This window comes from Amblyraja radiata, chromosome 18, assembly GCF_010909765.2.
Source record: "Amblyraja radiata isolate CabotCenter1 chromosome 18, sAmbRad1.1.pri, whole genome shotgun sequence".
NCBI lineage: Eukaryota > Metazoa > Chordata > Chondrichthyes > Rajiformes > Rajidae > Amblyraja > Amblyraja radiata.
This window is the reverse complement of record NC_045973.1, coordinates 24801946-24824552: the sequence shown is the minus strand read 5'-3', so window position 1 is coordinate 24824552 and position 22607 is coordinate 24801946. Positions and strand designations below refer to the sequence as shown.

The following is a 22607-nucleotide window of genomic DNA, read 5'->3' as shown; positions in this document are numbered from 1 at the left end:
ACTTTCTCCTGTGAACTGCACTACACTCCCACTTGCCGGCCCAGTCAGCCGCGCCTGCGCAGTTGGGGGAGGATTGCCGGGCCCACCACCATTTTGACTGGTGTCACAATGGGGATCTCTGGCGTCACGACCGGGACCTAACAGGTCCAAGGGTCATCTAATTTGCCTTATCAGTCACCTCAAACCATGCAAGATCAGAATGAAGTCAGTCTTGATCCCAAGGGACCATCCTTCACACTCACAACCACTTTCCCCTCAAACTACCCGACCCAAGCTCTAACTCCCCAGAACTATTCCCCACTGCCTAACCTTCCCCCACTCTACTATTCCTACTCTCCCCCTCCTTGCATTGCTCCAGCACTTTGTTTTTCTCAACATTCCAGGATCTGTAGTTTCTTGTGTTTCCCTCCAATCTCTCGTTTCCCAAGCATCGAGCTCGATGGTATTTTCCCCTCACCATCCCAGCTTCCGTTCCTCTTTTGTTGCACCCCCTATTTCCTTGCTGTGTGGTCTCTTTACCACTCTCCCTCATCCCTTCCACCCGCTCCAAACTCTCACCATCAGCCCACGTGAAAGATAACCGTCGCGGTCTCTCCCCCGGCTGCCCTACAGCCCCCAACCCGCCGGTCCTGCCTTTCCCACATTCTCCATTCCAGTCGCCGCTCGATTCCCGCCATTCCAGTCGCTGTTCGACGCCCGCCCGCCCTTCCACCCGTCGTTGCTAAACTCCCGCCCAAAGATACTAGAGCTCTTCCAGTATCTTTGCTCCAGCCCTCAACCCGCCGCCGCTCCATTCCCGCCCTTCCACCGCCTACCCGACGTCGTTCAATTCCCACCCACCCGTTGCTTCCGCTCCAGTCCCGCCATCCCACCACCAACCCACTGCTGCAGCCGCTCGACCATCTTCTGTCCAAAGATCATCGAGCGGAGCTTCTGTCCATCCATCCATCCATCCACCCGCCGCCGCGCGGATCCCGCCTTGCTGACGCCAGGGCAACACGCGGGGTGACTCCGATCACACCGACCAATGGGAACAAAGCGAGTGCTCGTCCATGCGACTGGAGCGAGGCGCCGCAAGTGGTAATGCCCGCGGCGCACACATGCAGCAAGCACAGCCAGCACTGACGGCAGTGGCAATGCCCGCTCTATGATCTTTGGCCAGCACCGACGGCGGAGAAAATATCGGGCAGTAGGCGAGTTCGGGACTTTGTTCTATCCCCCTATGAACAAGAAGACAAGAATCCATGACCAAATGTCCACCTCCCTCCATAATAGCACAAGCATGTCGTGGAGGTTAAGGAAGAGAGCGTGAACATCCAGATGAGATCTCTAAAAGAATTACGTTAGGTCATAAGAATCTGAAGACTGGGAGGTTTCCTTGAGGCATGAGTAATGGATGGGATTTATATAGCGCCTTTCTAATACTCAAGGCGCTTTACATCGCATTATTCATTCACTCCTCAGTCACACTCGGTGGTGGTAAGCTACTTCTGTAGCCACAGCTGCCCTGGGGCAGACTGACGGAAGCGTGGCTGCCATTCTGCGCCTACGGCCCCTCCGACCACCACCAATCACTCACACACAGGCAAGTAGACAGAAATGAGGATATATGGGTAAAATCAAAAGGTGGATCTCAACGTGTTCTCAAGCAATTCCTTAGGATCAAGGATTACATGCTTTCAGTCTGGTTTGGTGAATTCTTAGGTGGTTGACAAGGGCAATGTGGCACACAAACTCTCCCACAGCTCGAGTGGGAGGAGGCTGTTGGGGCGATTAGGTAGTTTACGAGCTCCTTTCACTGTTCTTCCCTGTGTTCCTGATGCATGGACTCAAGCTTCCCAATGCCATTGAAGGCTTCTTATTTACTTTATGGGTCATGGGATAGAGATTCCCAAGAGTTAGTGGGGATATTGCGAATCTTCAACAATAGTCCGAAAACACCTTTAAATCCTTTCAGCCGTCTCTCTGGTTACATCTTCCCATGATATTGCTTGGAATACAGAGGATGTTCAGGGAGCCTGATGCCAGCCACATGCAAGACACAACCTGCCAAATGTAGCAAACTGAGTGTAAATACTGTTTCAATCTGGGGATAACTTTGAGTGAAGATCCTGAATAATTGGCTTATCCTTCAGGTGAATTTGGAGAATTTTGTGATGACAGCAATAATTATATCTTTCCAGCATCTCGATATTTCTACTGTATATGCTCCAGGTATATAGGACGGGGTCATTGCTGGCCAGTACACGAGTTTTGTGTGAGGTTTGAGATCATGATTTTCCAATACTCTTTTCCTCAATTGATCTGTAATTGGTGGTGAATTTTCTCATAAATGGTGTGTAATATGTAATTTGGCTATGTGATGACCAGAACTGCACACAATAGCCCCTCTGAAGTCTGACCAATGTTTTATAAGGATGAAGCATATCCGCCCTGCACTTGTATTCAAATGTCCTGACTAATGAAGGCCAAAATCCCATATGCCTTCTTAACCACATTATCTACCTCCACTGGCACCTTCAAGGATCTTTCCCCTTGAATAATTAGGAATTCTGTCCTGCGGATCCTAACAGTATTGCTACATGTTCTATCCTAATTAATATTCCCAACAATGCTTCACCTCACATTTATCTGGATTAAACTCCATTGGCAATTGTCACAAAAAATTGAAAATACTCTGTAGCTTCCACAATCCTATCCACCAGACATTATCTGCAAATGTATTGATTATGCCTCATACATCTACATCGATCATCAACCACATATATGACAAACAACAAGGTTTTTTTATTGTCAGTGTACCGAGGTGCTATGAAAAGTTTTGTTTTTCTTGCTATCCAATCAGATCAGATAATACTATGCATGAATACAATCAAGCTGAACTCAATTAGGCAAAACAAAGGGTCCAGAATATAGTTCTCAGCATAGTAGCGCATCAGTTCCAGAGAAAATGTTCAATGCCTGCACTGGAGTAGAGGTGAATTGGACAGTACCCTAGCTTATAGAAGAACCGTTCAGGAGCGTGATAGCAAAAGGGGAAAAAAACTTCCCGAGTCTGGTGGTATGTGCTTTCACCCTTCTGCATCTTTTGCCCAACAGGGGCTGGAAGAAGGAGGAATGAACAGAGTGGCCAAGTCTTTGATTATGTTGGCTACTTTTCCAAGCAGCGTGAAGTATAGATAGAATCAATGTTGGGAAGTCTTGTCTGTGTGATGAACTGGGCTTCATCCCCAACTCGCTGCAATTTCTTGCAGTCTTGAGCAGAGCTGTTCCCAAATCAAGCTGTGATGCATCCTGACAGTATGCCTTATATGATGCATCTGTAGAAGTTTGTAAAAGTCATTGGAGACATGTTGAATTCCCTTAGTAACCTGAGGATTAGAGGTGTTAGTTTAGTTTAGGTTATTATTGTCACATGTACTGGGGTACAGTGAAAAGCTTTTTGTTGTGTGCTATCCAGTCAGCGTAAAGACTACGAGTTCAAGAAGGAACTGCAGATGCTGGAAGATCGAAGGTACACAAAGACTACACCTGATTACAATTAAACTGTTCACGGTGTACAGACACAAGGTATAACATTTAGTGGAAGATAAAGTCTGATTAAAAATAGTTCAAAGGTCTCCAATGAGGTAGATGTCAGGTCAGGCCCATTTTCGAGCTGGTGAGAGGACAGTTCAGTTGCTAGATAACAGCTGGGGGGTGGGAGATTGCAACCTTCTCGTGGTCCACCCTGTTTCAACGAATGCAATCAACCTGGCGTGCACAATCAAATAAGATCAAATAGAACAAGTTGTCCTACAACTTTAGGCTGTGCACGCCCTACACAAGAAGATAACAGCTGGGAAGAAACTGTCCCAGAATCTGTAGATATGCATTTTCAAACCTGTATCTCTTGCCTAATGGGAAAGGGGAGAAGTGGGGATGACTTGGGTGAGACAGGTTTTTGATTTTGCTGGTGGCCTTGCCGAGACACTGAAGTGTAGATGGAGTCAAAGGAAGGGAGGTTAGTTTGCGTGATGGTCTGGGCCACATCCACAACTCTGCAATTTCTTGTGGTCTTAGATTAAGCTGTTCCCAAACTATGCTGTCATGCATCCCAATAAAATGCTTTCTACAGTGCAGGAAGGAATAAATTTCACCAGCAATTTGTCCTGGACCAGCCACATCGAATCGATGGTCAAAAAAGCAAACCAGCGCCTCTATCCCCTCAGAAGGTTTAGGGATTTTGGCATATCCCCAAGAACGTCTATAGATGCGTTGTAGAAAGCATGTAGAAATTAATTGAAAAAATGAAAGTTCAATCTTTATCTCTGGAGGATTAGGGACACTACAGGAAAGCCATTGATTTGGACCAAACCAAGTGACAGGCACCACTCCAGATCTTGCACTGCCGTGAAATCGCTGGCCCCTACCCCAGCCCAAGCTCTTTATTCTACCAGCAGACTTCTACATTTATTTTAGTGGGATTGCTGTGGTTGTGCCAGGTTATAGAACATGCTACTGCTGAAGACCCAGCTAGGCTGGATTTCAAGACCTTTGCTGAAAAACAGATCCACGCATGCTTTTCAATCCTGAATGCTTCTTTTCTATTTTGAGCATCCATTTTCCCCCAAAAGTGGTTTGAGCATATCCTTGAATCTCTTCTCCCAATCGACCCAAAATAAATAATCCGTTTTGGCCTTAAGTCAGACAATGCAAACAAATTGTGCTTCCCAATAAGAGATGACTAGATGCAACTAGGACCTTAATGCTGCAAATATTAGTTCACACATCCTTCCAGTGGATGTGGAGGAGATACAGTGGTGTTAACGCTTTGGTGCCATGAGATATCTGCTCTAGATAGTCCATATCTCATGCATATAGGGCAGGGATCAATGCTGGCTGTAGACTGCAAGTTATGTGCTGGGTTTGAGGTAATGATCTTCAACGTCCTTTTCCTTAACACTAAGATATGAAGAATCACATGTATCATAGATCTTATTGTGAATCTTTATCATTTTGCAGTGAGGGAAGGGTTGTAAAGCACTTTTGTTTTGAAGCTATTGTGAAAGGTCCATCTTCTTTGATGATTCAATGAAATGTATTGATGAACACATGGTTCTTAGGCTCCAAGCATGTACAAACACAAGCTTCATCCCTTTTTCATTTTGCTGGTCTTTACTATCAGACATTGTCACTCAAATATGCAACTCCTTGTAATTAATGCCATTTTTTCAATTAACTTTACTTTAATTAAAATAACATTGTTTGATATTTTAGTTGTATTTTTTCAAAAACAATTTATTTTCTATTATTTGTCATCAGAGATAGTCAAAGCATAGCGTGTTGGGCTGAAGGAGAAGTAGTGTCAGCAAAGGATGTGAAACTAGAGTTATATTTAGGTTATACACGACAAGAGGGAGCATCTCCCCATCACTAAAGGGCGTCAATGAACTAGTTAATATTGAAAGATAAATCAACATCAAAGATTTTAGTGATAAAAGTATTTACTATCATTATTTCACCAATAAGCAGCTTTTCTCCTTCAGATTAAGCAATAGCTGAATCAAAACTCCAAAACTGGTGGGATTTGAATTTGCATTCTCTGGATTATTAGTCCAATAACAATCGACACCATTTCCTACGCTATCACTTGCAAGCGCAACACGCGAAAGAAAAATAGAAAAAAGCATATTTATCAATATGGCTGAAAAGCATTTTGAGGGGTATGAAAAGTGAACATGAGACTGCAAAGTTTATTGGACTGGTCTGCAATGATAAATGTGGATAAATAAAAAGAAACCTACAATTTGTCATTATGTGAAATGCAGTCGGAATGAGCAGTTTCCCCCCCCATAAATGCTGATTTAAAAACACATTAAGTCAATGACAAATCGCCCACAGAATATGAAAATAAAACATTAAATCACAGATGAGAGATAATACTCATCCTTTAAGAATCTTACATTAAAGTATCTTACACATTTAAATGTGTTAACAATGATATAAGTTGAACACCGATTTTCCGGTAACCGATGGTCCGCCCACCCCTATAATCCGGACAAAATTCCCTGAGCAGCCACAGATGGCATTGCGAGTGGCGAGGGCTCTTTCCAGTCATTTCCCTCCATTGTGAAAGAATCATATACTCTCAATCATATCTCCTAACTGTTTCGCAAAGACAATGCAGTAAACCCTCATTTAATGACCCCCCCCCTTATAACAGATGTCGGATATAATGGATGGACTTACCGACCCATCCCAAGCTCGCACCATCTCTCCGACCATTTAGAGCCCCGGCTTCCGACCCCACTCCTGACTTGCAAGGTGCACCGAGCCCTTCTTCACCCACCAGAAAGACACAAAGTGCTGGAGTAATTCAGCAGGTCAGGATCTCTGGAGAACATGGATAGATGACATCAGGACTCTTCCTCAGACTGATTCAGTTGGCTGAGTTACTCCAGCATTTCGTGCCATTTCACTTTAAAACTAGGGCCGCTGGAACGCACCAGCAAGCCCTTCTTAACCGGTTCATGCGGCTATTGTTGCGGCTCATGTTTTAGCTCCCGGGAATAGTGCTTTCTTCATATGGCCCCACCGACAGAATGCACTCAGTCACCATGGGTCTGCCTCACCCTCACCTGCTGTCGCTTCCAAGGTGGAGTATGTTGGTGATTCCGGGGGAGACCCAAAGAAACCGCTGTCCCCAGGGGCTAGACCGTGTGCCCCAACAACAGCCGTATTACCAAAACATACGGGCTCGTTGGTGCACTTTGCCAGTCGGTAGTGGAGTTGGATGTTGGGGCTCTAAACGGCCAGGGAGACGGTGGGAGCTGGGGATGGGTCAGCAGGTCATTCCATTCACATTCGGTTCACATTTTATATTTTATTTCAGCTTCTGGCATTCTATGATGCTTTACAGACAGGGGAGAGATGTCATTAGCAGACCAGGGGTGTATTGTCGTTTCACTATCACATGACCTCTGTGGATCCAGAAAAATAGATAATCCAGAAAGTCTCCGGAACCAATGGTGCTGGGAAATTGGTGTTCAACCTGTAGCTATTTCCTACTAGCTCCATTTTCCAAAATGATCAAATGTAAACAAAATTAGAATGGGATTGGTACGTGATGCAAAACTATGAGAGTGCACTCTTACTTTATAGAAAGTACTGCACTGGAAATGAAGTGGCTTTGTCAATCCCATATGGCAATGGGACTCTGCAAAAAAAAAAAAAAATCTTTTTTTATACTGATCTTATCACATTTTATAAAGATCTCATTATTTTTGCTCTATCAGAAGCCGTGTAGAAATGTGTCCAACTGTTTGTTTCTCAGCTCTCTCCCAGTTAGCTTCAGTTTGGGAATAAAATCCTGACCCATTTCAATAAGAGACTATTTTTATATACATGTGAAAAAAAATACGGAACTTTTATATTATTAAAAACCCATGACAGAGGCTTATATGGTTTTCATGAACTTTCACTACCCCTTTTGCAATTGCAGAGGATTTAGAATATGATACACCCGTCAGTCTAACCCAGTATGCTTATAACTATTGCCTTCATAAATTAGGTGTGCCTTCTTATAAATTCAGAACCAGCACAATAATTACCTAGCCCTTTTAATAGGCAATCTTCCAAACCTATCCCACGGTGAGGTGCTGAAGGTGAGGCACACCTTTGCTCCCCAGAGAAAATCTGCAACCAATTTGAAGCAATTTTTTACTGAGAATCATTAACATTAAAAGAGCCAGGATTATGGCAGAAAAGAAACCTCAATATGCAAATAAAATGATGATAAGGGGGAAACAAACTATTCAACATGATCTAATTGTGTTATCTTTACTATTACAATCAAATAGAACTTGGAATGTTACTAATCTTGCAGATACATGATACCAGGAAGAGAGTGAAAATAAAATTTCAAAAGGTGAATCCAATTCAATGAATATGACAAGCTCCAATCTAATAACAGTTCCCCAGAGATTTAAAAAAATTACTGCCATAGGAATTCCATTTCCTATCGATAGCAAGATGTCATAAATGAAGGGATGCACATTTTGGCACATTATCCAAAGGTCAACTTGGGACCAAAGCTGTGGTTTTGCTCTGTTCCTTTTAATCTCAATGATAGCAAGCTCCTTTCCCCATCCTTTCCCTCTCTGCTCCCGCTCTGTCTACTAAACATCTTCACTACATTGCATTTATATCATTTAAATATCTGTTCTTTCTAATCAAAAAAGGACACTTCAAAATAAAACAGTAAATTAATTAGTTTTTAGAACTAACAGCAAAGATTGTATCTAATTCATTACCAGTTCAAATGCCATCTCCAATTGTTATAGCCAACAGCGAGAGTTAAAAACCATCCAATCCTGCTGAAGTTTGACTATGAACACCACAGCTGCACAGGCAACTATAGTCTTTTTACTGACAAATTTATTTTCCATACAGATCGTAAGTGCTGGAGATAAATAGTTGAAAGTACTGATGCAAATCTGTGCGGAATTAAACCCTCCTTCGCTTCCATCCAACTGGACAAGTCATTTGTTAAAGGTCTTCTAAGATCCTGATGAAAGACCTGGGAATGCATTGTGTTCGGCTGCCCCAGAATCATCTCCATTACTCCTGCTGGTCTCTGGAAGCAACGGCATATCAGATAAATCATCTTTGTCATCTTCATCCATACTGGGCCATGCTACTTGGTCTTCAACACGTTTCAGCCGTTCATTCAAAGCTTTCAATGCCAATTGTCTGAAATTAAATAACATAATCAAGGTTATGCAAACTGCAAATTTTATATAGTCAACACATAAGCAATTGAAACATTGCAAATCCAATAAACTGGAACTGTCAACACGCAATTCAGATGCATCCATCAGTTCTAACTGTTGGAACGAACTTGCAACTTAAAATATTTTTTCAGTTATAAACTGACAAATCTTAGTTCTAAACAAATCCAAGGAAGATCCATGGAAAGTAATACACATAAGGACCAGGAATCGGGCTTTTGGCACTGGTACCTTTGCCACTATGAAACATAGAACAGTACAGCACAGGAACAGGCTTTCACGCCTACAATGATTGTGCCAAACAGGATGCCTATTTAAATTGATCTCATCTGCCTGTACATGATCCCTATCCCTCTATTCCCTGTACATCCACGTGCCTATCAAAAAGCCTGTTAAACACCACCATTGCATCTGCCTCCACCATCAACTCTGGTAATGCGTTCCAGTGTAAAAAAAAGCCTTGCCCTGCACATCTCAAGAGTCAAGAGTGTTTTATTGTTATATGTCCCAGATAAAAGCATGAAATTCTTACTTGCTGCAGCACAACAGAATATGTAATTATAATAAATAATATAACAAAAACTCTGAAATAAAAGAACAATCAATAGCAGTGCAATTAAAAAAAATAAAAATAATAGTCTATTGTAGTTCATAACTTATGAGGTTGTAGTGTTTAATAGCCTGACGGCTGTAGGGAAGAAGCTGTTCCTGAACCTGGACATTAAAGTTCTCAGGCTCCTGTACCTTCTTCCCGACGGCAGTGGTGAGATGAGTGTGTGGCCAGGATGGTGTGGGTCTTTGATGATGTTGGCTGCCTTTTTGAGGCAGCGACTACGATAGATCCCTTCGATGGTGGGAGGTCCGAGCCGGTGATGGCCTGGGCGGTGTTTACAACTTTTTGCAGTCTTTTCCGCTCCTGGACGTTCAAGTTGCCGAACCAGGCCACAATGCAGCCAGTCAGTATGCTCTCTACTGTGCACCTGTAGAAGTTCAAGAATCCTCTTTGACATACCAAATCTCTGTAATCTTCCCAGGAAGTAGAGGCGCTGATGTGCTTTCTTTATGATTGCATCAGTGTGCTGGGTCCAGGAAAGATCGTCGGAAATATGCACGCCCAGAAATTTGAAGTTTTTGACTTTCTCCACCATCGTCCCATTGATATAAACAGGATTGTGGGTCCTCAACCTTCCTCTCCCAAAGTCTACAATCAGTTCTTTGGTTTTGTTGATATTGAGAGCCATGTTGTTGTGCTGGCACCATGTGGTCAGTAAGTCGATTGCACTTCTATACTCTGACTCATCACAGTCTGTAATCCGTCCCACAATGGTGGTGTCATCAGCGAACTTGAAAATGGAGTTTGCACTATATCAGGCTGAACAGTCATTAGCATAGAGTGAGTAGAGCAGGGGTTGAGCCTTGAGGTGCTCCAGTACTGATTATCACTGAGGATGAAGTGTTTCTGCCAATTCAAACAGACTGTGATCTGTGGATGAGGAAGTTGAGGATCCAATTGTAGAGCGATGCGCAGAGACCCAGTTCCTTGAGTTTTGTAACTAGCTTGGAGGGGATGATGGTATTAAACACCAAGCTGTAGTCTATAAATAACAGCCTGACGTAAGTATTTTTATTGTCCAAGTGGTCCTGTGTGGAGTAGAGAGCCAGTGAGATCGTATCCTCCATGGACCTATTGTGACGGAAGACGAACTGCAGTGGGTCGAGGTTCTTGAGGTGGTAGTTGATATGCCCCATAACCAACCTCTCAAAGCACTTCATCACCACGGACGTTAGTGCCACTGGTCGATAGTCATTGAGGCACGTCACATTACTCTTCTTGGGCACCAGTATTATTGATGCCCTCTTAAAGCAGGAGGGAACCTCAGACCTCAGCAGTGAGAGATTGCACTTTAAACTCTCCATTAAACTTTCCCCATCTCACTTTACAGCTATGCCCTCTAGTGTTGGACATTTCCACCCTGGCAAAATGCTTCTTACTGTCTATCCTAATTACCAAGCCTTTCATAAGTTTAAATTCTTCAATCAAGTCTTCCCTCAACAGTCAACGTTCCAAAGAAAACAATCCAAGTCTATCCAATCTCTCCCTGTAGCTGAAACCCTCTAATCTGGGCATTATGGTACTCTGCACCCTTTCCAAAGCTTCCACATCTTTCCTGTAATTGTATACACTCTCCTTACATTCAGTCCCTCAAACTACAAAATCTCACACTTGCTTAGGTTAAATTCCATCTGCCATTTCTTTGCCCAGTTCTGCAGCTGATCTATATCCCACTGTGTCTTCTGGCAGCCTTCTTTGTCTGCAACTCCTCCAGTTTTGGTGTTGTCAGCAAACTTACTCACCAACCCATTTACGTCTAGGTCTTTTATTTCACAAACAATAGAGGTCCCAGCACATATCCCTTCAGATATCCACCGGTCACTGACCTCCAGACAGAATATCTACCTTCCATCACAACCGTCATCTTCTGAATAAGCCAGTTCTGAATCCATACGGCCAAGTCGTCATTAATCCCGTACATCCTAATCGTATGGATCAGCCTACCATGAGGGACCTTGTAAAAAGCGTTACTAAAATCCATGTATACAACATCCACCATCCTATCTTTTTAGTTTAGTTAAGAGATAGTGCAGAAACAGGCCCTTCGGCCCACAAAGTCCGCGCCTACCAGCGATCCCTGCACACTAACACTATCCCACACTCACTGGGGACAATTTACATTTATCTCATGCCAATTAACCTATAAACCTGTACATCTTTGGAATCCTTCATCGATCTCCTTTGTCACCTCTTATAAAAACTCAATCAAGTTATTGAGATATGACCCGTCACGTCCTAATTAGCTAATTCTCTTCCAAAGTAAATCATATCTCAAATAATTCTCTCCAATTGTTTCCCTACCACTGACATGCGGCTCATGAATCGTTTTCTGGATTCTCTCTACTTCAATGAGATCATGGCTGATTTTTTTTTTACTCCAGTATTTCCTTCCTGCATTGACGATGTCTATGTTGGTGAAGCTATATATTGGAGTATTGTGTTCAGGTCACCCTTCCATCGGCAGGAAGTTGTTAAGTTGAAAAGATTGCAGAGAAGATTTATAGGTAGGAATGCTGGTTTAAATCGAAGGTAGACACAAAATGCTGGAGTAACTCAGCGGGACAGGCAGCATCTCTGGAGAGAAGGAATGGGTGATGTTTCGGGTCGAATTTGATCACTGCTTCCAAATCTATCATGGATAGATGCTTCAGGTAGGTTGATAAGAATATGGTCAGAGGTCAATTCTCGCAACCAGTTCATCTAGCTGTTGGCAGCTGGGTCTAAGCTTCAGCCAGCTCAGTCAGTGGTGGTGCTAGCAAGCAATGCTTGGTGATGAACACAAGTCCCTTGCCCAAAGCAAATCACATTCCTTACTATTTTGCATTTTTTCCAACCCATATTTATGATGGGGATGCTTAATCCGGGCAAGTGAGATGTTGCATTTGGGAAGTCAGATGCAAGGGGAAAGTATATAGTTGGTGGCAGGACCATTGACAGCATTGATGTATAGAAGGGCCTTAGGGTTCAAGTCCATAGCTCCCTGAAAGTGGCAACACAAGTGGATAGAGTGGTCAAGGCATCATATTGGTCAGGCCATTGCACATAGGAGTCAGGGAGTTGCAGCTTTGTAGGGCTTTAGTTATGCCATGTTTGGTTGACTGCAGCTCTGATCGTCCAATTTTGGAGATGGTGCAGAAGAGGTTTACCAAAATGACAGCTGGATTCGAGGGTGAGAGCTATAAGGACAGAACGGACAAAGTTGGATTGTATTAGTCTGGAACACCGGATGTTAAAAAGAGACCTGGTAGAAGAGGCAAAGATGGAGTAGACAATCAGAACTCAGAAATGTGAAAGACTCGAGGGCATAGCTTTAAAGTGAAAGGGGTAAAGGAGATGTGCAGGGCAAGTTTATTTCTTTACACATAGGTTGGTGGGTGCCTGAAATGTGCTGCCTGGGAGATGGGGGAGGCAGACACTAAAATAGGCGAAAGGGCAAGTAGTGTAGAGAAAGCAGGGACTCTGCAGAAGGACTGGGACAGGCTGGGAGAGTGGGCAGAGAAGTGGCAGATGGAATATAGTGAAGCAAAGTGTGGAGTCATGCAAATGGGGAGAGAATCCAGAAATCGTAGGTGGAAAGCGACTTGGGAGTGCTGGTGCGGGATTCCCAAAAGGTTAATCTGCAAGTCGAATCAGTGGTAAAGAAAGCAAACTCAATGCTAGCATTTATTTCAAGCGGGCTTGTATACAAAAACAGGGATGTAATGCTGAGGTTCTATAGGGCGCTGTTAGGCTGCATTGGAATGTTGTGACCAATTTTGGGCACCATATCTGAGGAAGGGTGTGATGGCTCTGGAAAGGGTCTAGAGGAGGTTTACAAGAATGATCTAAGGAATGAGTAGGTTAACCTATGATGAACGTTTGTTGCTACTGGGCCTGTACTTGCTGGAATTTAGAAGAATGAGGGGAGACCTCAATGAAACATACAGAATAGTGAAAGCTTTGATAGAGTGGATGTGGAGAGGATGTTTCCACTAGTGGGAGAGTCTAGGACTAGAGGTCACAGCCTCAGAATTAAAGGACGTTCTTTTTGGAAGGAGATGAGGAGAAATTTCTTTAGTCAGAGTGTGGTGAATTCTTCGCCACAGAAGGCTGTGGAGGCCAAGTCAGTGGATACTTTTAAGGCATATAGATAAATTCTTGATTAGCACAGGTGTCAGAGGTTATGGGGAGATGGCAGGAGAATGGGGTTAGGAGGGAGAGATTGATCAGCAACGATTGAATGGCAGAGTAGGCTTGATGGGCCGAATGGCCTAATTCTACTCGTATCCCTTATGGGATAAATAATGATATTTAAGAGGGTTCTAGATAGGTATAACGATATGCAGGCATCATATTGATCCATGATCTATGCAGGCAAATGGATCGTGTAAAGAATGAAGTAGTGGATAAAAGAGAATGTTTTCATTAAATTCCCATAAGTGAGTTACAATGTTAACAAAAGTAATCAGAAAACCAAAAGTTTTGTTATCTTCACTGCAAGCGGATTGCCATAGAAGAACAAAGTCTTATGAGATGGACCATGGTTTGAGTTTGTCAACACTGTGGTTTTAGTTTGATTACCAAAAGAAGCGTATATTTGCTATGGTAGCTTATGGAACAAAAATAGGCTTGGCTAATGTCTTGGTCATGTGAGGAGATATTAAATGGAATTGTCCAAAATGTTCACGTGAAAAATGAGGTGATCAGAGGCCAATAAAATTATTAAGCTAATTTTTGTTTAGTTTTAGCTTAGAGATACGGTTGGGAAGCAGGCCATTTGGCCCACCAAGTCCACGCTGACCATTGATAACCTATTCTCACTAGTTTATGGTTATCCTACTTTAGCACTACCTGCTAATTTAATTTACTGAGGCCAATCCCGCACATCTTTTGTGATGAGGGAGGAAACTAAAAAGAACTAAAAAATATAAAATAAATTTTTTTTTTAAATGGGGAGAAGGCAGGGTACTGGTTGGGGTGATCAGCCATGATCACATTGAATGGCGGTGCTGGCTCGAAGGGCCGAATGGCCTCCTCCTGCACCTATTGTCTATTGAAACATACTCGGTCACAGGAGAATGTGTAAACTCCATACACCCAAGGTCACCACACACCCAACATTCAAAGTAGGGATCAAACTCAGGACTCTGGCGCTGTGAGGCAGCAGCTCTACCAGCTTATTAACTGTGCCACCCTGTGCTGTATTTTTCAATGTTCTAATATTGACATAGAAAAATTAAACCTGTGAACAAGAACAAAACAGGTGGACCCCATAAAGAACGACAAAGTATATGCTGCAAGGTTATTTCCCTTGGATGGAGAATCCAGATTTTGAGCTCACAATGCAAGACCAAGTTTTTCAGGAGTCGGATGAAAATAATCTTTGAGGTTTTGCGAGTTTTCGGAAATCACTGCTCAGAGGGCCATGTATGCCTAGTTTTGGATTTTGGATTCCCATGAGAGAATATGGGAATAAAGTGAAGTTGCTTTGTTGATCTTTTGAATCCCCAGATATGAAAGTGGTCAAACTCTGAATTGATTTAAACTTCAATCCATCACCAAAGCTATAAACTAATCCTTCATTTTATACTGCCTATAAAAATATCCAGTCGTTTACTAATAAGGAAAACCCACAGTGTGACTGTAGTTTGGTAAATCTCAAAACAAACCTTTGGGTCTCAAAGCTACATTTAAAAGTTCAAGCAGAACCTCTATTCTGTCCGTCCAACACCCTGGCTCCCATTGTTTAAACCACATTGTGCTTTCTTAGCCCGCTAACATTTCATTGGGATTTAGTGCTTGTACTAGTCCTTCCTTTCCTTTGTTATCAATGTCAATTGATGGCAAGGTCTATGGCAACTATATTCTGCCTAGGGTAACCTTGCCATCTTCTATTCATCTATCCTTACTCATTTTCACTCTGCACACGTACCAATTAAAATATGACACTTCATTGTTCTGCAATTTCAAGGGGTTACAAGATCAGTCATTTAAGAGAGACAGACTCACAAGGTTCAAGGCGTGGTGCAGAAATCTGAGCACAATCTAGATTGACACCTCTATGCACTACTAGGATGGCACTGTTATGAGCACAGTAGTTATTATTTTCTTATGCAAAACATACAAGCTTTGTTTGCACAAGACACTATGAACTGACTACACTCATGTACATACAAAATATCAAATATACTACTATCAAATATAAGACATTCAAACACGCCCTGGTCACCATCGCACTTTAACCAACAAAGAAAGATCTAGAGATTCTTTGTCATTACTTGTCAAAATGGTCAAATCATTTCATGATTTATTTCCTCATGTAGGTTTATGATGGTGCAGAACATGGAAATTAAGAGTATCTGTCCATTTGGATCAATTATTTTGTGTAAATATTTATTCTCCATTAGCATAGAATCCTAATCCTGTATACCCAATACACTTACTCTTTCCCTTAGCTACGTAACTAACCTACCAGTCTGAAGAAGGGTTTTGGCCCGAAATGTCGCCTATTTCCTTCGCTCCATAGATGCTGCTGCACCCGCTGAGTTTCCCCAGCAATTTTGTGTACCTTCGATATTCCAGCATCTGCAGTTCCTTTTTGAATACTCTCAATGATAGACAGGCTCATGTATCCAGGTTTTTCAGTCTGCATTCCTTAACTACTGGATGTGTCAATTCTAATCAATTCAAAACAACATTCTAGTAAATTACCTCCACAATCATGTATTTTCCATTGTAAGATCCCAAAATGTATTTCCTCCAGTCCTGGTGAATCTTTGAACAATATCTATGCTTCCAATATAGTGTTACAGTGCAGAATCCCAAATTTTGTGAAGTTCTTCAATTATAGTTTATCAAGGTCTGTACAGATTATAGACACAAAAAGTTGGAGTAACTCAGCAGGACAGGCAGCATCGCTAGAGAGAAGGAATGGGTGACGATTTGGGTTGTGACCCTTCTTCAGACTGGTTAGGGATAAGGGAAACAAGAGATATAGTTGGTGATATGGAGAGATAAAGAATAATGAACGAGAGATATGCAAAAAAGTAATGATGATAAGGGAAACAGGCCATTGTAAGCTGTTTGTAGGGTGAAAATGAGAAGCTAGTGCGACTTGGGTGGGGGAGGGATAGAGAGATGGAATGCCGGGGCTACCTGAAGTGCGAGAAATCAATATTCATACCACTGGGCTTGCATCAATTTACAGATTACATCAACTTTAATTCCATATTACTTAATACAAATCAAATATTTTGTTTGTTCCAAAAACACGTCTTGACTTAAACTATAACATTTAAAGTTGAACAATCGCCAAAGTCCCCTGCAATTTAAAATCACATGCAGGGGACTTTGAGGATTGAACTTTGTTAAAATGCAACACCTCTCATTTACTGATCTTAAATTCCACTTGGCACTGCTTTTGTTAATATCTCCTTGTTTCCATTACTAGCCTTCAAAATTACACCATCTCTCTTTTTTAGTGTATATGCAGTTAAAAACTATGTCTGAAGGGTCTCGACCCAAAACGGCACCCATTCCTTCTCTCCAAAGATGCTGCCTGTCCCGCTGAGTTACTCCAGCATTTGTGTCTACCTTCGATTTAAGCATATGCCAGCATATGCAGTTCTTTCCTACACATAAAAGCTGTGTCTCATCCTTTATTCTAATTTTTAATACTTAAGACAATCATAATTGTTATCCTACAGGATGACTGACCACGATGCCTGGATCAATGATCAGGAGACATTGAATTGAATCCTATCATAACAGTTTGGGGATTTAAATTCAGTTAGTTAAGTCATCTGGAATAAAAGGTCAGTACCCAGTTAGCAATGAGTGCAAAATGATCAGTATTATGTCACATGTCCAGTATTATTGACTGTGACTGACCCTCAATCACAGTCATTCTTGAAACAGTCAAACAAGCCACGAATTACTGTTACAATAATAACTCAATATTTCTCCAGCTTTTAGTGTTTTAACAGGAGCAAAAAGCATCTCAACAATTGAGAATAGGTTAGTTAAGTAACTGAGAGAAAGAAATAAAGATATTGGGATACAGTACTGTCTTATCTATTGCACTGGGCATTTATGTCGGAATAAAAATCCTAAATTCTACTGAGAATCAGTGGGGTCTCCCACAGCTGGTCTGTTTCTTTATCAGGATTTTGTTTTCCCCATTTGGGCTTCCCAGTCCCATGATTATCCTGTTTTTTCACACAATTTGTTATGACTGCTTCTGTCTTGTGTTCTTTTCAATCTTTAGCTTACACATAATTAATCCAAGGTTTAAAATTGTTCATCTATTATTTCTAATCACACACATTACTATAGCAAGCAAAGCTGTCTTTTGTTAAATTATTGATATTCTGGGTAAGGAACAAACAAAAATGCCCAAACTATAAAAGAACCACACCCAATTATTATCCAGAGCAGTTGGAGTAGTAATTCAATAATTAAGGAGTCAAAATAAATCTAAAAATTCTTCGTCTGGCTAATGCTACTGTTGAGGTCTTTAGGATACTTCAATTTCCTCAGTCAATTGTTGATGAACAGTTTAAAATCCAGGCTCTTCAAAAAGGCTTCCCTAAAATCCATATATACCACATCCATAGGATTTCCCCACCCAAACCTCACCATAATCAAGTTTGTCAAACAAACTTTCTTTTGGGAAATCAAAAGAAACAGATGCTAAAAATCCAAAATCAAGACGGAAAATAATGGAAAAACTCAGGTCAGGCTACAATTAATGTGTCTGTGATGGATTCTGACAAAGGGCTGCACATGCAGAATGGTGACCTTTTCTTTCCACAGATGCTGCCTTGCCTACATCCCCCTACATCCCCCCACCCCCCCCCCCCCCCACCATTTCTGGTCTTTTCTAAAATCTATGGTGTTCTTACTTAATATTTTGTAATTTTCTTTTAAAGAATTCAAAATTTCTCCTCCTATATATTAAATTAATTGATGTCAACTATTTTCCTTACATTTCTCTGTTTTAGATGATGTTGATCACTTGCTAGGAGAAAATCTAGCAAATTTTCCTCACCTCTCCCTATCAACTTTGGCACACTGCCGAGGGAGCATTACTTTCTACCACCCTTCAATCTGAATCACCTCTCTTTCAGAGACAAAAATAACATGTAAAAATCCATTATTGGGCTCACAAAATTGAATCTACGTCATCCATCCCTGACAATGCACGACAAAAGTTAGCTATTAACATTGTAAATAAAATTGTTTTCTTTTGTCACTTTTGGTTCTTTTATTTGGTCAATTCTGATAAAACTTTGTTCCACCAATGCGAACCATTCGCTTTCCATACCCTTTAAGATTCACAATACCTCCACCAAATCATTTTTCAAACTCCCTTGTTCCAAGGAGAATAGCCCAGTTTCTCAAGGCTTTCCATAAACTAAAGCCTGTTATGACTGGAATCTTATTCATAAATCTCTGCGCCTTTTCCAGTGCCTTAAATCTTCCTAAAAAGCAGCACCCAGAACTGTGCACAATACATCATGATATTTTGTAGACACAAGAAAATGCTGATGTTGGAAACTTGAGCAAACCAAAGTGCTGGAAAAATTCAGAGTCCAGCAGCATCTATCAAGGAGATGGATGCAAAAAGTCACCCATCCATTCCCTCCATAGATGCTGCTTATCCCGTTGAGTTACTCCAGCACTTTATAACTGCTTTGTACCGTACTATAATGTATAATGGCCTAGGCTCCTGTACACCTTTTAACTACTCTGAATAACCTATGCAAATTTACCTCCATACTCCTGTACTCTTTTTACATCGCTTCCTATCAAGATGTAATCTTTCATAATGTTACATTTCATTTGCCATTTACTTACCCATTCTAGTAGTCTACTTCTATTACATTGAAAGTCTATGGTTATTCTCCTCACTATTCACTGTACCTAGTCAAATTTGGAAATTGTTCCCTGTAACCATAAAATCATCGATATGCACATGAAAGACTGCCGGCCCTTGTACCAAAATGTGTGATACACAGCCCCAGTCAAAAAAATATTTCAATACCTTTTCTATCAATCAATGCTGCTAAAAGCCTTTTGTGGGTTGAAATTCTCCTAACTCGCTTGAAGTTTGCAAATTAAGATGACACATCCTCGTGAAGCTCAACACAGGAAGGACAATATGTCAGGAAAGATTGACAAATGAATTAGACAGTATCTGTGGAGGGAACTGGGATTAATGATTGAAACTTTTGTCAGACCTGTGAAAATCTGAAACTGACATGCATATGTTAAATTTCTAATGCTGATGAAATATCATCAATTTGAAACATTAGTTTTGTTTCTCCTTCCAATATGGCACCTAACTAACTGAACATTTCCATTTAAAAAAAAACTTATTTCAGGCTTCCAGCATCTGCGGTTTTTGCTTTATTGTTTGATAGACAGTGGTTTGTCTCTTCCCCTACTCCTCCACCGCCTACACAGCATATCCCACATACAATATGGAAGTCGAGCCCTGTTCAGGTATAATCATTGGTTCAGGTTATGCACAGCTTATATTTAGTTTATATCGGGAATCCCAATGTTAAAGAATTTCAATAATCCAAGATACACGAGAGGAATTGGTTACAATATTGCAAGAATACCTTCTCCGTTCTGCGTCCTGTGGGTCAGTACCTGGAAGGCTTATTGTAATAGATGACGGTGCCCCAACATCGTATCGTTTGACTGTCTTCTTACATATCCTGATCTTCACCAGTACGCTGTAAATCACATTGGCCACCATCGATACAAGCGGCTGGAAGATTTCAGGAAAGAAGGTGGCGAATGCGAAGTGGTCGGACATGTCCCCTCGACCGCGACTATGTTTTTGATAGAAGCGCAGGTAAACCCAACTGGACAGTACACCATACCCGTAGGATGCTAACAAAGAGCTACTCAGCAATGTCGTCAAACGCAAAATAGTAACGAGGAGCAAACCCATCATTGGAACATCTTTCATCCGCACCTGTGGCACAGTGATTACAACTGTGTCTCCCATGGTCTGCTTCAAAGCCACCAGGACTCCGCCAAGAAAGCCCGACATACCATGAATGCGTACGGTAAATAAGTAATCCAGATTGAAAGTCGCTACGTAGGTCAGGAAATAAGAAAATCCTCCAAGTATTCCCACCGACACATTGACGACCGCGAAGAAGACCAGGAGTTCCAGTGCTCCCCAGAGAGGTTCGAGGAGCCTACCGGCCACCACCACAGCCCCCAGCCCGACACACACGTCCCAGATGTGGCTCTCCACCACGGCGTGCGTCAGCAGCGTCCACAGCCAGAAATTGGGTGGGAAGAGGTAGCCGGGGGTTACTCCTAGTCCATGCACCGTATTCGTCAGGAAGGAGAGACAGTACAACGCCAGAACCGTGCCACACAGGGCCTTCACCACCACGCTGGTGCTGGCCGCCGCCGCCAAGAAGTGTTGCCGTGCCACCGGCAAGTACCGTTTCATGGCTGTTGCTCGGGCGGAGGGAGGGCCGAACGGCTCACGGACTGGAGAGTAGCAGCGGATGACACATGGGATCCGGGCCGCACATGAGCCACACTGTCAGTCCGGCCTTGCGCCTGCTCCTGATGCGGCCCGGGGTTAAAGTTCCGCCGCTTCAGCCTTCGCTTCACCCCGCTCTCAGGCGCTAACAGGGCCTCTTGGCCTAGAGCTGTGCCAGGGCAGGGCGGTAGGGGTGAAGACTAATCCGCGTTTACAGGGCATGTGCTGTTGACTTGGCTCTCCTAATACAATTGGCGTCGCCTCCTCCTTGACACCGAACTTTTCTATCGGGACTCCGCCAGAATGGCCGAGTGCCCGCACAACACGGCTACCGCCGAGCCACAGCCTCAGTCCCCGCCCCGCACTGACATCATCAGGCCGGCGCTATCCCTCACTCCGCCCCGCACTGACATCATCAGGCCGGCGCTATCCCTCACTCCGCCCCGCACTGACATCCTCGGTTCAGCGCCATCCCTCATTCCGCCCCGCACTGACATCATCGGTTCAGCGCCATCCCTCACTCCGCCCCGCACTGACATCATCGGTTCGGCGCCATTCCTCACTCCGCCACGCACTGGCATCATCAGATCCACGACTGTCAATACCACAATGACCACCTGGTACACTATGGCTCCGAAATGCGAGATGTCGCGCAGATTTTACAGTAGGCATATAGATCTCGAGAAAATAGTTTAATTCTATCAGAATTGCCGCCCAGTTCCTGCTAGAAAGGCAGGTTGAAACAATATTAAATGTGAAAACATTTCTTGGGGTGTGGTCAATGGGAGGAAGGGGGTTGATGTGGGAGGAGCCTCCAGATCCAATATGTAGGAATGTTACAAAATGTTGAGATTTTTAAAATCAAGCCTGTAATTTATCCCATCAGGTAAAGCATAAAAATAACTTTAATTTGGTACCTAATTCACTTTCATATCTTCAGTATTAAAAATGTTATGGTTATTTTCATACTCGGAAATTAGCATCTTGTTCCCTATTGCTCTTCCATTGACTTAACACAAAAGCTGTGATCGAGGACAGTCAATTGACATAAAAGCCAATAACTTTCTTAAAAATTAAAAGAACTGAATGAAATGTTCAGTTATTATAGATTGAAGCATTCTGAAACAAATATGAAACATTTTACTTGGATGACCTGAAATTAAAGCATATAATTAGTTAGTTACCTAATTGTAGCTAATTACAAAATTGACTGTTGTGACGTAAATAGTAATAAACACCCAGATTGCCTTGAAAATTCAAAAATTTGATATTCTCAAGATCAGAATTTTAATATTATTGTATTATATGCTGTAAGTCCGCAACAGACAGATAAAGAAATTACAATTTCTAGCAAAAGACCAAGTCTTTATAGAGAAGATCAGTTGCTAGCTGGTACATTGGCATATCACAATCAGTAGCATCATCATACTCCTCAGATTGTAACCAATAAGGTTACAAAACTCTGTACACCCTGTTTTTCCTCAACATTTCAATTTTGGCATTGTAAACTACAAGTTTTAGCTCTTCAAACGACGCATGACATGCCTTTCTGCCCACTACTTTCCCATTAAAAATGTCCTGTAGATCATCACATTTGGAGTAGTCCAGATTCGGATAATCTCTGCGAATGCTGTCTAAATCAGTCTCTTTTGCTGGGCATTTGGATTGACAATTTTGCATTTCTTCTTTGGAAACATCTGTTTAAAATGTAAAGAAAAAAACCCAC

The 22607-nt window shown here is 42.3% G+C and overlaps 1 protein-coding gene across 1 annotated transcript; it reads right to left on the bottom strand.

Annotated features, from left to right (window-relative positions):
• Window positions 1-5264: 5264 nt before the first annotated feature.
• Window positions 5265-21289, bottom strand: tmem115 (transmembrane protein 115). The gene is made up of 2 exons (XM_033036876.1): window positions 19992-21289; window positions 5265-8733 (listed from the first exon to the last, which is right to left on the bottom strand). The coding sequence occupies exons 1-2, from the start codon at window positions 20843-20845 to the stop codon at window positions 8541-8543; spliced, it is 1047 nt and encodes a 348-aa protein (XP_032892767.1). The 5' UTR covers window positions 20846-21289; the 3' UTR covers window positions 5265-8540.
• Between the last annotated feature and the right edge of the window lie 1318 nt (window positions 21290-22607).

Excerpts from the sequence above, each read along its gene's own strand:
- tmem115 (XM_033036876.1), bottom strand. The coding sequence starts at position 20,845 with ATGAAACGGTACTTGCCGGTGGCACGGCAACACTTCTTGGCGGCGGCG. Across the intron at positions 8,734-19,991 it reads CAGGACGCAGAACGGAGAAG|ACAATTGGCATTGAAAGCTT; the intron begins GTATTCTTGCAA and ends ATTTAATTTCAG.